Source organism: Histomonas meleagridis, assembly GCF_020186115.1.
Source record: "Histomonas meleagridis strain 2922-C6/04-10x chromosome Unknown contig_40, whole genome shotgun sequence".
Taxonomy (NCBI): domain Eukaryota; phylum Parabasalia; order Tritrichomonadida; family Dientamoebidae; genus Histomonas; species Histomonas meleagridis.
This window is the reverse complement of record NW_027150884.1, coordinates 304,319-318,971: the sequence shown is the minus strand read 5'-3', so window position 1 is coordinate 318,971 and position 14,653 is coordinate 304,319. Positions and strand designations below refer to the sequence as shown.

At 29.7% G+C, this 14,653-nt stretch overlaps 3 protein-coding genes across 3 annotated transcripts; 2 read left to right on the top strand and 1 right to left on the bottom strand.

Annotated features, from left to right (window-relative positions):
* Positions 1 to 6,547: 6,547 nt before the first annotated feature.
* Positions 6,548 to 9,955, bottom strand: GO595_006114 (putative alpha-actinin; the record flags this gene model as incomplete). Its single annotated transcript, XM_067919432.1, has 1 exon — positions 6,548 to 9,955. The coding sequence occupies one exon, from the start codon at positions 9,953 to 9,955 to the stop codon at positions 6,548 to 6,550; it is 3,408 nt and encodes a 1,135-aa protein (XP_067773710.1).
* Positions 9,956 to 10,771: 816 nt separating this feature from the next.
* On the top strand, positions 10,772 to 11,707 carry GO595_006113 (Cell differentiation family, Rcd1-like containing protein; the record flags this gene model as incomplete). The annotated part of the gene is made up of 1 exon (XM_067919431.1): positions 10,772 to 11,707. One exon carries the CDS (start codon positions 10,772 to 10,774, stop codon positions 11,705 to 11,707), a length of 936 nt encoding a protein of 311 aa, XP_067773709.1.
* Positions 11,708 to 12,026: 319 nt separating this feature from the next.
* GO595_006112 (S-layer family protein) lies at positions 12,027 to 13,049 on the top strand (the record flags this gene model as incomplete). The annotated part of the gene is made up of 1 exon (XM_067919429.1): positions 12,027 to 13,049. One exon carries the CDS (start codon positions 12,027 to 12,029, stop codon positions 13,047 to 13,049), a length of 1,023 nt encoding a protein of 340 aa, XP_067773708.1.
* Between the last annotated feature and the right edge of the window lie 1,604 nt (positions 13,050 to 14,653).

Genomic DNA, 14,653 nt, shown 5'->3' with positions numbered 1-14,653 from the left:
GTTGATGAAATAATATTTTCTCCTTCACTTGAATTTGCTTTAATTAGATCAGATACAAATTATTTCTTTCTGGGGAAAAATCTAAATGATGTAAAAATTCATATTCATTTTGATGAAGTTATCCCGAAAAAGATAATTTGGTGTGGTAACGATACTGTTTTACTAATAAAAAATAATAAAATTTGGATGTTAGGTAATTCTGATCGTGCACTTTATTGGGAAATGAAATCAGATTTTGCTATAATTACCGAAATAGATGGTGCACGTATTTTTACAAAAGAAGGTATTTTTTTACTTAGAGCTTTTATTGGTATAACTTTTGATTTTGGTTCATGGAATGAAGAATGTATTGCATTAAAATTGTTTAAATGTATGAATAATATTGATTATTTAGCTACAAATGAACCTTTTAATGATTTTTCAATTGATGAAATTGAAGAAGGTTTAATTGGTTTAAATGATGCTACTTTATTCTTCACTAAGTTTAAACAAAGGCAATCATTACTTTTAGCTATATCAAGGTTACATTTAATTATTCCCATACCTAAAGATGATGGATCTGAAGAAAGTGAAAAGCTTATTCAATTACGTAATTTTGATCAATTTGCAGAACAAATTTCAATTTTACGCATATGTGAAATAATGAATCATCAACCATTTAATATTCTTATAACTTATGCAGAATTAAAAACATTAACAATCCCAAATTTATTAAAAAGACATTGTAATCGTTCATTACATTTCGAAGCACTTCGAATTGCCAATTTTATGGGAATTGATACAAGTTTTATTTCTGCGCATTGGGCAAATTGTTTAATCAGAACAAAATTATCGCCCAAAGAAATAAATGAGAAATTATTAGAAATGGAAGGGCAAATTGACTTGATAGGTTTAGCTATGACTGCATTTTTAATACAAAAAGAAGAAATAGCATTTAAATTACTTGATTTATGTTCTACTAAATCAAGATGTGTACCAATTCTACTAAACCAAAAAAATTGGAATGAATGTTTGGAATATTCAATATTATCTGAAGATTCATCATTAATGGCATATACATTTGAAGAAGTAAATAAATATGATAAAAAGAATTTGAGAAAAATTACATCTAAAAATGAAATATCATTTAATCTAATGTTAGATATATTAAAATGAAAATTTAGCATTTACATCAATATCTTAATGTTCAAGAAGTAATTTAACCATATCTGTATTACCATTATAAGAAGCCAATAGAAGTGCAGTCAAAAATAATATAAATAATTACCAAGTATTATTTTTAAATATGAAATTATAAAAACAAATTTCTCTATAATTGACATTAATATTATACTTTAGAATATATTTTATTATCTCAATATTTCGGACATTCATACATAAAAACAAAATATTATGAGGCAAGCGATTTGGGTGAAAAAGATATAAAAAATATAATTTCTCAGTTTGTACTATTTTAGAAATAACATCCCCAAACTTAAGTCTATTTTCAAACAAAAATGAAAAAATATCATAATTATTATTACAAATACATTTCATTCCTAATTCCTTTAAATTATTATCAATTTTATTTTCATAAAAATATTTAAAGATATCATTTCGATTAAACATAATTGCTGTTTCATATGCATCTTTAAATGATGAATGATTTTGTTCACATAAATGAATAATTTCTTCATTTCCACCTGCAACTGCATATTTACCTGTGTTTTCTACATTTGCATTAATCATTAATAAATATTTAAAACATTTAACTGAAGAAAAAAATGCTGCATAATCAATTAATGTCACATTCTTTTGATTAAAAAATGAACATCTTTCATAATATGATGGTTCTATTGTTTGATCAAAATCAAAATCATTTTGAGATGATATTTCTTGAAGTTTTTCTATATCATCATTTCGAATTATTTTTGCAATTTCTTTTGGATTATGACCTTCTCTAATTAATTGCTTATGAAGTTCCGGATTATTCTTTGGTAGTGCTTTGTAATTTTTATGAAAATAATATTCAAACATATATTCAAGAAAGTAATTCGATTCTTGTGTATTTTTTTCATGAAGAAATTGTGAAAACACATTAAAAATTTCTGGAATGTATTTCAAAAGCTTCAATTCCTTTAATTAAATTTAAATATATTTCAATATCAAAATCATTAATTCTTATAACACATAATGAATATATAATTTGACTTATAAAAGTGTTAAAAAGTAATGGCATGTTTTTGTTAAATTTGTTGATTAATGAATTTAATGATTTGGTAAAATTTTCTTTCTTTAAATCAATAATTTTTTGCTTAATAAATGAAAGCTTTTTTAACTCGTCTTCAATTTTTGTATTTGTTGGGTTTTTTTCCCTTTGTTTTTCATGAATTTGATAAAAAGTGACAAATCATTTGATAAAAAAGGAATCACAAAATTTATTCTTTAAGATTTTTTAAAAATAGCCATATACATATCACCTACAAGAATCATTTTTTATTAACTAGAGATGCGGAGTAGAAAAATAAAATTGATGATATATGCATATATCATGAACTATAACATTTGTCTTGTTTGAAAATATAAGCTATGATATAGAAAATAAAAAACACAAAGTATGGTAATCATTATGATGTTGAAAAAAATTAAAAATATTTATTGCGTTAGTTTGGATGTGTTTTTATAAATTGACCAAATATGTATACAAAAAGTTTTTATTAGCAAAACCCAGTAAACAAAACTCGGGAATTTTTGTTATGATCATGTAATTTTTGGGGATTCAAGTATGCTTCACCTTATTTTTTTTTTATTAAATATTTTTATAAAAGTTATTTAATTTATGATAAAAATTCAAAACATTTTTGATATTGATGATTATATTTTTTGTTAACACAAAGCAATCATATGAAGCAGAGACAAAAACACTCACAGTTTTAATGGCATTGGTGATAATGCATTTTACAAATGTACAGTACTTGAAACAAGAACTTTAGAAAAAAATTTGAATATTCAAATTATGAAAATGATGGCATTTTATATGCTAAAGAAATTCACGAATCATTAGTTATCCGAATGAGAAAAGTAAAACATTTACAATTCCTAATTGAATTTCTATTATGAATAATACTTTTGCTTATTGTAATGATTTTGAAACAATTTTTATTGGTGAAAATGTTCATTATATTAATTCTTGTCCATTTCTTAATTACCAATATTACAATTCGTTGTAATATTAATTAATATCACATATTTTACTCCTAAATCATTGTATATCACATTTCTGATGAGTAATTCATCCTTGTGTCAAATCATTTTCAACTTTAACAGATACTAAATTTATTTTAATGTCATTTTGTATTAAATCAAGGCTTTTATCTAAATAATGAAAACAAACATTCAAATTTATAATAAAAACAAATATTTATGCATAAAAATATTTTTTTCTTGGTGATCTAGCAGTTTTTGGTATTGAAATCTTTGCATTTTCTATATTTTCCTTAACGATATTTCTTTTCACCGCATTATTTCTTTTCAGAGATTCCGGCGTAGACAAATCAATTCTTCCACCGCAAACCTTTGGCGGCATATATTTAGGAATTCTCCCGATTAAGTCATATTTAAATTGCACTTCTAAAGTATCGATAATTAATTGTGCCTTCATTACTTTACCATAAATTTTCGGGCTAAACAAAACATCAAAAGGCATTTCATCAACAAAAGGTTCGATAAAACCTTTCGAACTCGAAATAGAGAACTCAGATGAAGAACCATTTACTAGGTAAGCATGAAAAGGAGTTTTCTCATCGAACTCATCAACGATTTTAGGTTTATATTTTATTATTTTATCGAGCGAACATTCCAAAATTATATTTTGTAATGGCTCAGAACTTTCTATTTGAAGTTTCACATTAAATTTCCAACTTTGTTCTAAAGGGTTTTTAATGATTATTATTAAGAATGTATTCATTGGACGTTTTGGATAATATTTAATTTGAAGATTTATATATTTGTTATTATTTTCATTTTTTATTATATTAATCGGAAATATGTTTAAATATTTCGAAACAAATTCAAATCCTTTTTGATATTGAACAATAATTTTATATTCCGAAATTTTATAATTTTCTTTTTCGCCTATTAAAAATAAAGAAATTTCTTTTTGTATCTTCTGATAACTCATTCCATAAATAATTTTTTGATCTTTCGTATTTAATGAATTACAAATTCCAATTATCGGATACACCCATTGAATATCATTATATGTTATAATAATATTCGATTTAAATTCGCCATTAAAACGTGGCAAAAATGAAATTTGTATTTCATTTGTATCTCCATAATTAGTTAAAGAGAATTTTTTCCGTGATAATAAATTAAAAACATTTTGATTAGCTTTTTCATTATTTAAAGTTATAGAAAATTGTGCGGGAAAATAAAACGGATTTATAAATTCGATTATACCAATTGAAGTTTTATTTATACTTGTTTCGATTGTTAATGGCAATTGTATTGGCGGTGGTTTACCTATGCCAATAACTTTATAAAGATATTGGCCAAGTTCGTCTGATTTAATATTTGCGATTTCGTTTTTACCTATAGTTGTTGGGTTATAACGAATTTCGATTTGTTTAATTTCGTTTTCTTTTAATTCAAATGTTTGACTTATTATAACTTGGAAATTTATTGAGTTATCATTTTCAACAATAAATTTTATTGTTTTAGTGAATATGTTTTCTAACGTAATAAAAATACTTGTACCATTCAAAACTTCAGATGAATTAAATTCATCACTTGAATATGAATCTAATGTCATAACTGCGGAAAAATTAGTTCCATCGAAAACGTATGTACCAAATGATGGTTTATTTGTCCCATAATAATAAACACATAGCAAATTTGTACAAGAGAAAAATGCATAATTCTGAATTTATTGAACATTTTCCCCTATAATAACTGTTTCAAGTGAATTACAATTCGCAAATGCATAACTGCTAATTATTGTAATTGATAATGGAAATGTGATATTCGTTAATGATGAACATAAATAAAATGCATTACGGCCAATTGTTTGAATATTATTTGTGAGTTGAATATTCGTTAATGATGAACATGAATAAAATGAATAATTTCCAATAGATGTTACAGTTGATGGTATTGTATATGTTATTTCTTGTTTCCCTGGCGGATAACATATAATTTCGGTGATTTCTTTGTTATAAACAATACCATCATTTCCATAATTTGAATAAAATGCATTTTCTATTGATATATTAATAAATTGAAGACTAGTGCATAATATGAATTAATTAACAATGAAACTGATTTCGGTAGAGTAACATTCTTTAATTTAGTACAATTTTGAAATGCACAGTTCATAATTGTTTAAACATTTTCTCCAAATATAACACTTTCAAGATTTGGACTTGATAAAAATGAATTCGACTCAATCGATATAACAGAATTTGGAATATTAATATAACAAAATAAACAATAAGAAAATGAATTGGATTTAATGGTTTCAACTGTGTTTGGAATATTAAATGTTTCATTCAGTATTTTTGGCGAAAATCAATAAATTTCAGTGAGGTTTATGTCATATAAAACTTGACAATTATTTGAATTACAATAATACGAATTCCCTTTGGAAACATTAATAATTTCTAAATTCAAACATGAACCAAATGCACTTGTTTTAATACTTGTAATTGATGATGGAATTGTGATGTTAACTAATGACATACATCTTTCAAATGCTGAATTACCAATTGTTTTAACATTTTCACCAAAAATAAATGATTCTAATAAATAACAATTATAAAATGCATAATTTTCAATATTTTCTAAACTATTTATGAAAAAACAATTGACTTTAAATTTATACAATTAAAAAATGCTTGCATACCAATCAATTTAAGTTCACTCGTAACATTCACTGAAATTAATGAATTGTAGTTATAAAATGCTGATTGTGGAATATTAGCAATTTTACCTTCATTAATGGCATGTTCTGCTGAACTATGTTTAGTATTGAAGTCATTAGAATTTGTGATTGTAAGTGTTTTTGTTGTTTCGTCAAAAAATTCAAATGTCTGATTAAAAAATGAAACAAATGCAAATATAAGGATTCCTTGTTTGCATTTATTTTTAGGATAAATATTTAAAATAAAATATTTTTTTAAACTAATTATATTTTTAATCAAAACCATTATTAAAAACGATGAAACATCAATAAAACATTCATTCTCCTTACTAATATTTTTGAAAATGTTAATTATTTCCTCTTTAAATATTTTGGCTGAATGAGATTAAGTTTATTTTCCGACAACATTAATTTTGCATTATATATAATAACATGTAATGCACTGATTGAATTGATCATGAGCATTAAATTTGTTTTAAAGCAAGCGAATAATCGCCACAGTTTGATCCTGTGAATAGAATGCGACAAAGTGAAGTGACTCCGCTGCACTCAAAGTTAATTCAATCGTCATCGTAGCATTGCAATTTGGTTTGTACCTGTTAAAAAACTAATTAAAAAAAATCATATATGATCAATTGGACTTATTTTTTACTCAACGAAAACTGAATCTGCCCATTGTGAGTAGTCATATCCGTCTTCAGTTTGTGGCATGTTAGCCTTCATGTATTCGACATCTTCTGGGGTGAAGTGTTGGTTCATTAATTCCTCAGTCATAACAGGTGCGTTCTTGGTGACTGCCTTGAATGCGTCCTTAGTAGTTTCGGCTGTTTCTTGCTTAGTGAATCTATCGAGCATGAACTTAACGTAGTTATCGAAGTCCATAGATGTGTTACCGCCTGTGTACTTCTTGATGATTTCGTTGCATTCTTCATCTTCGACGTTTTCACCGAGTGCTGTGAGACAAGCCTTAAGTTCGTATGGTTCGAGTGACTTAGTGTTATCCTTATCGAAGAATGAGAATGTATCTCTGAACTCTTGAAGTTGTTCTTCTGAGATTTCGAGACCCTTAGCTGTGGCAATGGCCTTATCCACTTCTTGGATCAAGTTGTGGATGTGTGCGTGCATGTTATCGAAGAATGCTAAGATTGATGATGGTGTGTTTTCGATGTTAAGGTGTAAGTCATCCTTTTCAAGGTCTTGGTAGATTGGTGTGATCTCGTCGATCTTCTTTTGCTTCTCGTTGACTTCCTTATCCTTAGCATAAAGCTTCTCAAGCTTCTCTTCGTTAGTGCCATCAATTTCGTTGATTGATGCTTCGAGTTCTTTAGCTTCGTCGACAACAGCTTGTGCTTTGCCAATGTAGTTATCGATACGTGCCTTGTTGCTTTCTGCTTGGATTTCGCTGTCGTTGATTTGGTTAACGTGGTTGATGTTAGCAATCAATTGATCGATGTAACCTTGGATATCAATTGGTGTGAACTTGGGACGATAGTTGAGCTTGAACTCTGTTAATTCTGCAAATGGTTCGTTGAGTTGTGGAACATCGTCATGAATGCCTTGTGCTTCTGTAAGTTCTGCGGCAAGTTTCTCCTTCTTCTCTTGGAGTGTGCCATCGATAGCCTTATGTTCGGCTTCGACCTTCTTGATACGTTCGTTAAGAGCTGTTGCCATTTCATCGAAGTTCTTAACCATTTCATCATAGATTAAGTTCAATGCGTTTGTGATCTTCTCAAGAACTTGTGCATAGAATGATGAGATTGAAATTGGTGTGTTGTTGATGTTCATGTGTAAACCATCCTTTTCTAATGCTTGGTAGTGTGGTGTTAAGTTGTCGAGGTCATCACGCTTCTCGTTGAGTTCCTTTTGCTTTTGAAGATATGCTGTACGACGTTCAACAAGTGTTCCATCGATAGCATCGACTGTAGCAGCGAAGTCACGTGACTTGTCAACATATGTTTGTGCCAATTCATTATATTCCTTGATACGGCGTTCGTTTTCACGCTTAACAATAGCAGCTGCGTTATCTTCAAGTAACTTATCAAGTAAGTTCTTAAGTTGGGCAACTTGTGAAGCGGCTTCTGATGGTGTTGTCTTGATACGTGCGGCGAGTTTGAATTCAACAATTTCACTGTATGGGTGATCAAGTGTTGGTAATTCGGCTTCAACTTCAGCAGCCTTTCCTTGGAGTTCTTCGTATTCTGCCTTTTGTGTCTCGAGAACCTTTTCTGGTTGCTTGACAGCTTCTGCTTGGTTAGTTAAGTCACGAACACGTTCTGTGATCTTGCCGGCTAATGCATCATATTCGTTGACCATTTCATCGAAGATCTTGTTAGTTTCTGTGATGGCACGCTTGAGTGAGTTGCCGTATTGTGTCTTGATGTATTCTGGTGTGTTGGAGATACCAAGATGTAAACCATCCTTTTCGAGGTCTTCGAAATCTGGATCGATTTCATTAACCTTTTCACGCTTTTCAGCAATTTCGGATTGTTGCTTGATGAATGCAGCACGACGTTCTGGAAGTGAACCTTCGATTGAATCGAGTTCCTTTTCGATATCTTGTGCGACATCGATATACTTTTGTGCCTTATCATTATATTCTCTGATACGGCGTTCATTATCTGCTTGAAGGGCAGCGGCCTTGTTTTGATCTAAAAGATGCTTAAGGTGAACAATTAATTGATCGACTTCCTTTTGGATGGCATATGGTGTGAACTTGGATCTGTTGTTCAAGTTTAATTGGATCAATTCATTGTATGGTGGTTGTAATTCTGGAAGATGGCTTTGCTTCTCTTCTGCTTCTGCAATAAGGCCATTGATGACATCATGTTGTTCTTCAATTGTGCCTTCAAGTGAGTTAGAACGTTGGTTGATTTCGTCAACTTTGTTAAGGATTTCTTGGCACATTTGATCGAATGAGTCAACCTTTTCCTTTTCGATTTGCTTCAAGATTTCTTGAAGTTCTGCACGGCGCTTAGCTTGAACGTTTTCTAATTCTTCGAATTTGGCATTTAATGTCTCTGGTTCTTTGCCTTCTGGTGGAACTGGAACCTTACGTGAGATTGGCTTACACTTGGTAACAATGGATGCCCATGTACGAAGTGCTGTACCACGAAGTTCAATGATTTGTGGACGTGCTGTATGTGCATACTTGATAACATCACCAAGCTTGGCACGAACTCCTGGAACTGTTCTTTCATATTCATCGGATTCGATGGATTCCTTTTCCTTGGCCATGGCATCAAGAGCTGCTTGTGCTTGTTGTTCATAAAGGTTTGACATTTCATCAATTTGCTTTTGGTTCTTGAGTGTGGACTTGATCTTATCAGCCATAGCTGTGATCTTGGATTCAGAAGCAAAGAAGTGGAAGAATTCAGAAACTTGTGTAACAACAGATTTGTCATCTGGTACACAGCCAACAAGATCTTCTGGATCGAGGAAGACAGTTAATCCAATACGACGGCATGCATCGAAGGCAGCTGTAACGTTAGCCATATGATCATCCTTGTTAAGAGCATCGTAATCAAGTTCGTTTGGTCTGAAGTGGTTGATAAGTGCACAGAATGCAAGACCTGATGACCATGAGGTGGTGAAGTTGGTGATGCTAATATCATAATCACGTGTGTTCTTTTGGCACCAGATAAGAAGGGCATCACGGGCTGTCTTTTCTTCAACAGAGATATCTTCGATTTGGAACTTGTTGATGCAGGACCAGGCAAGACCAAGAGTGATCTTTAAGTTTCCATCAACAATTTCTTCTGGGTGAATACCGACAAGTTTGATTTCTTTAACTTCTGTGATGTATTTGATAGCAAGTTGAACGTTTTCGAGTTGATGATACCTGTTCTTGACAACTTGATGCCACTTGCCTGGAAGTGGGTCTTTACCGATGATTTGTAAAAGTTGGAGTAACTTGACACCATCTCTGAAATCAGTTCTGATATCATTGAACTCAATTTTCTGTTGTGATAAGTACTTTTGGCACCAACGGGTGAAAACCTTGATTTGGGTTTCTTCCCATCCACGGTCGAGAAGTCCTGTTCTTTGAGGAGCGCTCATAAATAAGTGAAGTCAACTTTTCGTTCAATTTTGAATACTGACAAATTTGAAAGACGAAAAATATTTAATATCGAAATGAATCGAAATTACCCCAGAATTAGATGTGAATTAAAATAATTTTTAGAAAAATTATATTTTTATTTAATTCCTTTTTTATTAAATCTTTATATTATTGGTGAAGAATAAACTTTTTTGGTCATCTTTTAATAAATAATAATAAAAGAAAAACAAAGTGTTAATGGAAGAATTTTTGAGAGGTTTGTCACGGATGAAATGTCCGGGACAAACCGGAAACATAGGGGTGCCCCAAAAAAAGCGAACATTAAACCATGTTAAATCGCTTAGTAAGATTGTCAAAAACAAATTAAAAAAATATAAAAGATTCCCTTTTTTGCCAAAACCATTTTTTACAAAAAGAAAAATAAATATTTTGTTTGGTAAATATTAAATTATTATTATTATAAAAAAATTATCACTTATGGCAGGTTGTTCTATCATGTTTGAATTGTTTAATTAGTGTGTCGTTTTGGCGTGTGTGTTTTTTTGTTATTTCTTTGAATTTATAGCTTCGTTTTCATCAATTAAATCAATCTTTATAAACAATATGTAAACAATGTTAATGTTAAAATTTTTGATTGATTTTTTCCATGATTTTCATCCGACAATTTGATCAGTAATAAAGCAATATAGTGGTTGATAATTATCAGTTCATTGGGTAACTCGTGTATTTGTACTAACCTGATTTATTCACCTATTTGTAAGGGTTGTTTTTAATACGTAAGCATTTGGAACTAAGTTTTTTACAAGAATCATATAATGTCACTTTCTGACAAGAAAAACGTTAATTCTTATGTAAAAAGTGGCACAATGAGCTACCCAAAGATTGCTTCAAACATCAAGCGACCACAATCTACTCCAGTTGTTCAACAAGCTCAACAGCAAGCTTTTAGTCAAGATCAGATTGTTTCAGAAATTAAACAAATTAATTCTGAAAATACTCGCTCACAAGCAGTAAAAAGTCTACTTGCCAAACGCGCAAATATTAAAGACCTTGCTTTAATGATATGGTTTTCTCCTGGGACTGTTGTTTCACTTCTTTCTGATATCTTAAATTTTTATCCAAATTTAGCAAGTGGTGAAACTAACGTTCCAAATGCAAACAATGTTTACAATAATATTTTACTTTTCCAACTTGTTGCAAGTAATTCCGATACCAAACTTCCATTTGTTTTATCAGGAATTCCAACTTATTTATTTCCATTTTTCAAGTTAAACTCCAATAACGCCGATGCAGAACGCTTTATTGGTGCTACCATTGGTGTTTTTGCAGGTCTTGTTAAAGGAAAGCAATCTGAAATAATTTCCTCATTAATTAAAAGCGAATTTTTGCCAATATGTCTAAATACATTAGCACAATGGAATGGAGTAATTCGAATTGCAGCTGCATATATCTTAAAATGTTTGATTTCTATTGATGAAGGATACTCAATTATTGCAAATAATCAACAACAGACAAAAATTGTTTTGGAAATATTGAACAATGCTCTCATGGATCTTAACGAGGATTATGATATTCACCTTTCCAAGTCAATCATCGAAGTATACACCAAATTAATTGGAAATGCATCTGTTTCAAAAATTTTAGGAAGTGTGGTATCGAAAGAATTTCTCGAATTTAGGCCAAAACAGAACCTAGATCAGCAATATAGAAACTTTATAGATAGAGTTCAATCACTATCAAAAACAAAATAAACATTTGTTTTTAACTGATATTTGATATTTTATTTTGCTTTTGCTTATTGTTGATTTAATGTGTTACTGAAGCATAAATTCATTTGTTTGTTTTGAATTGATATATATTTCACATCACATTTCATATCTTAAGAAAATGAATATTACGGTGCTGCACTTGGTACTAACCAATCTTAATCAACCCATGTCAGCCGTATTTTCATTTTCTTCTTCCTTGGGTTCTTTAGACTTAAAAAAATCACTTTTTTCAAAATCTTTAGGACCAGCAATTTTTTCAACAGACAGACTTAAACTCAATTTATACCAAAGTACTTTCCAAATGTTTTCTTGCTCAGCAGTTATTTTAGAAAAAGCAAATTTTTTTAATGATACAATTGTTTCACGATCTACTAATATTTATGTCGGTCCTGCAAAAATCACAGACTGTACATTTAAGATGTGTCTTAATTATGATCTTAAAGGTGGAGCTATTTATTCACTTTCAGATCTTGATATTAAGCATAGTTTATTTTTTCAAAACACAGGTAAAAAAGGTGGATCTATCTACTGCAAAGGAAACATTACAGTTATTCACTCGACATTTGAGCAAGGATATGCAAAAACTGGTGGTGCAATATATAATGAAGATTCTTCCGTTTTTGATATTTCTCAGACAGATTTTGCCAAACTAGAGTCTATAAATCATGGATGTTTCATCAAGAAATCCAAATGTTTTGCATCTATCAACTATCTTAATGTTTCTTTCACATCAGCTCAAAGTCAAAACGGCGGTTTTTGTCTTGATGGCGGTTATGGAACGATACGGAATTGTGACATGAAAACTGTTTATGCTGCATCTAAAACTTGTATCCTATTAACTGGAATAGAAAATACCAAAATTGAACAGTGTTATTTTTTACTTGCTGTAGCAGAATCATATGGCTCAATATTATGTGTTGAAAAGACAAACTCAAGTGTTGATTTTCTTCAATGCGCTATAATGGGATGTAGTTCGGGTGAAAGGCTTTTAAACGCTGACGAAGGGTCTGAGATCCGTGTTTATAGTTTGTGTACAACAGAACAAGCAAATTTAATTGCTGGAAACAAAGTGTCATTTGTTGGCCAGTCGCTATTTGGGCGTTATTGCAAAAATCAATTGTTTGACCCGAACATAAAAGTCGGATATTACTTAAATACTCTCGACGGGAAAACGAGTGACATAAAATCTGATATAAAACAGGGTGTGATAATTGGATTACTATCCGTGTTACCGTTGATGGCTGGGTTCTTTTTAGCCATATTCTTGATGAAACAGATAAAAATATGGAAAAATAACAGAGGACAACCTTTGAAATTCCAATAAATATGTTTGTATTTTCTAAATTTTATTTTTTGGATTTTTTTGCATTACAAAATAATGATGCAATTGAGATAAATAATCAATTATTATATAAAAATAAGAATCATAACAATTGTTAAATTACTTAAAAGAAACCAAAAGATTTATGATTAAAAGAGCCTTCTTTAATTCTTGCAGGTTGTATTTAGTTAAGGCCTAAGATTCATGATTGATATGATACTTTCTATTTTTCATTATTTTACTTTTAACTATGCTTTGAACTTCGAACAGACATTCTGAATTTCATGAGACCTTTTTATGTTTGTGTGCATCTTTTTTCATTTTTTATATTCTATAAGAAAGCCAATATACAATGCCACAAATAAAGTTTTTGTAGGCGCAGTAAGTACAGTGGATAATCCATTTTGGTCTCAAAAAATTCCAGGAATTCATTATTGTGATGAACAATATGACTCTCAACATGAATATCAAATATATTATAGCTTTGGTGAAAGGCAGCAATTGATCCCATTTAATTTAACAAAATCAAATGAATATCATCATTGTGATTATTTAATTTTGAAAGAAAGTGCAGAACATATGAAATCCATTGCAAAGGAAAATTCGTATCTTCGTTTTTATCAAAACAACAGATGGGAAAAAGTCCACTTTTCTACAATCCAAAACGGTACGTTGCAATATTTTTCCACATATTTAATCACAATATTTAATGAATTCAATTTTACTGTTGCTTCATTTGACCCTAAACCAATCAAAGAAGGTTCTCATATTGTGTTTTCTTTTCATTTAAATCTAATTCATAACAACAGCATTCAAGCAAACGAAGAATTTCCAATTAAGAAAAACTATTTAATTCTTTATATTATTTCATTTATTTTTTTAATTATAATTGTTGCTATTATTTCTTATAATGCGCTTACTAATTCCAGTGTAACTAATCCATCTATATCTATTTCTGAAATTTGGAGAATTCCACATTCATTTTCATATACAATTCGATTAACTTCTTTTGGAATTTTATGTATTTCTTCTTTCTTATTTATTTGTTATTATAAAAAGCCAAATGAAAATTGTAGTAAATATTTATATACATCTCTTATCATTGGTAATGTATTAGCTGTAGCTTTGCCTACAGTAATATATAACTTTTTGAAAATTCTTTCCGGTTTCCAAATGTGGATTACAGCAATTCTTTTAGTTGATGTTTTTTACATATTTCCAATTCATTTCATCAACTTTTTCTTTGGTTTATCCGGATCCGATAGAGGCGGTTCAACAAATTCAATTGTTTTCGATTTTTTGTTTTTCTTTCTTTCTTTTATATTATCAAAAGCTATTGGAAAGGCAGCATTATTTTTAACAATAAAAAATGATGTTGAAGCTTCATCACAAATATCAAATGTCCCAAAAAAGAAAGAACCTGTTTTATCAAAATTTTTATTTGTTTTAGAAATTTTGTTTTCTATTTTTTTGTTCTTTCCTCTTTGTGAATACTTCTTTAATGTGTGCTTTAGTGATACTGTGCCGGATTTAAATGCTTTTGCTTCGACGTTTTTGGTTTATATAACATTTTCTGGTATATGTTCCTTAATAAGAACATTATCTAG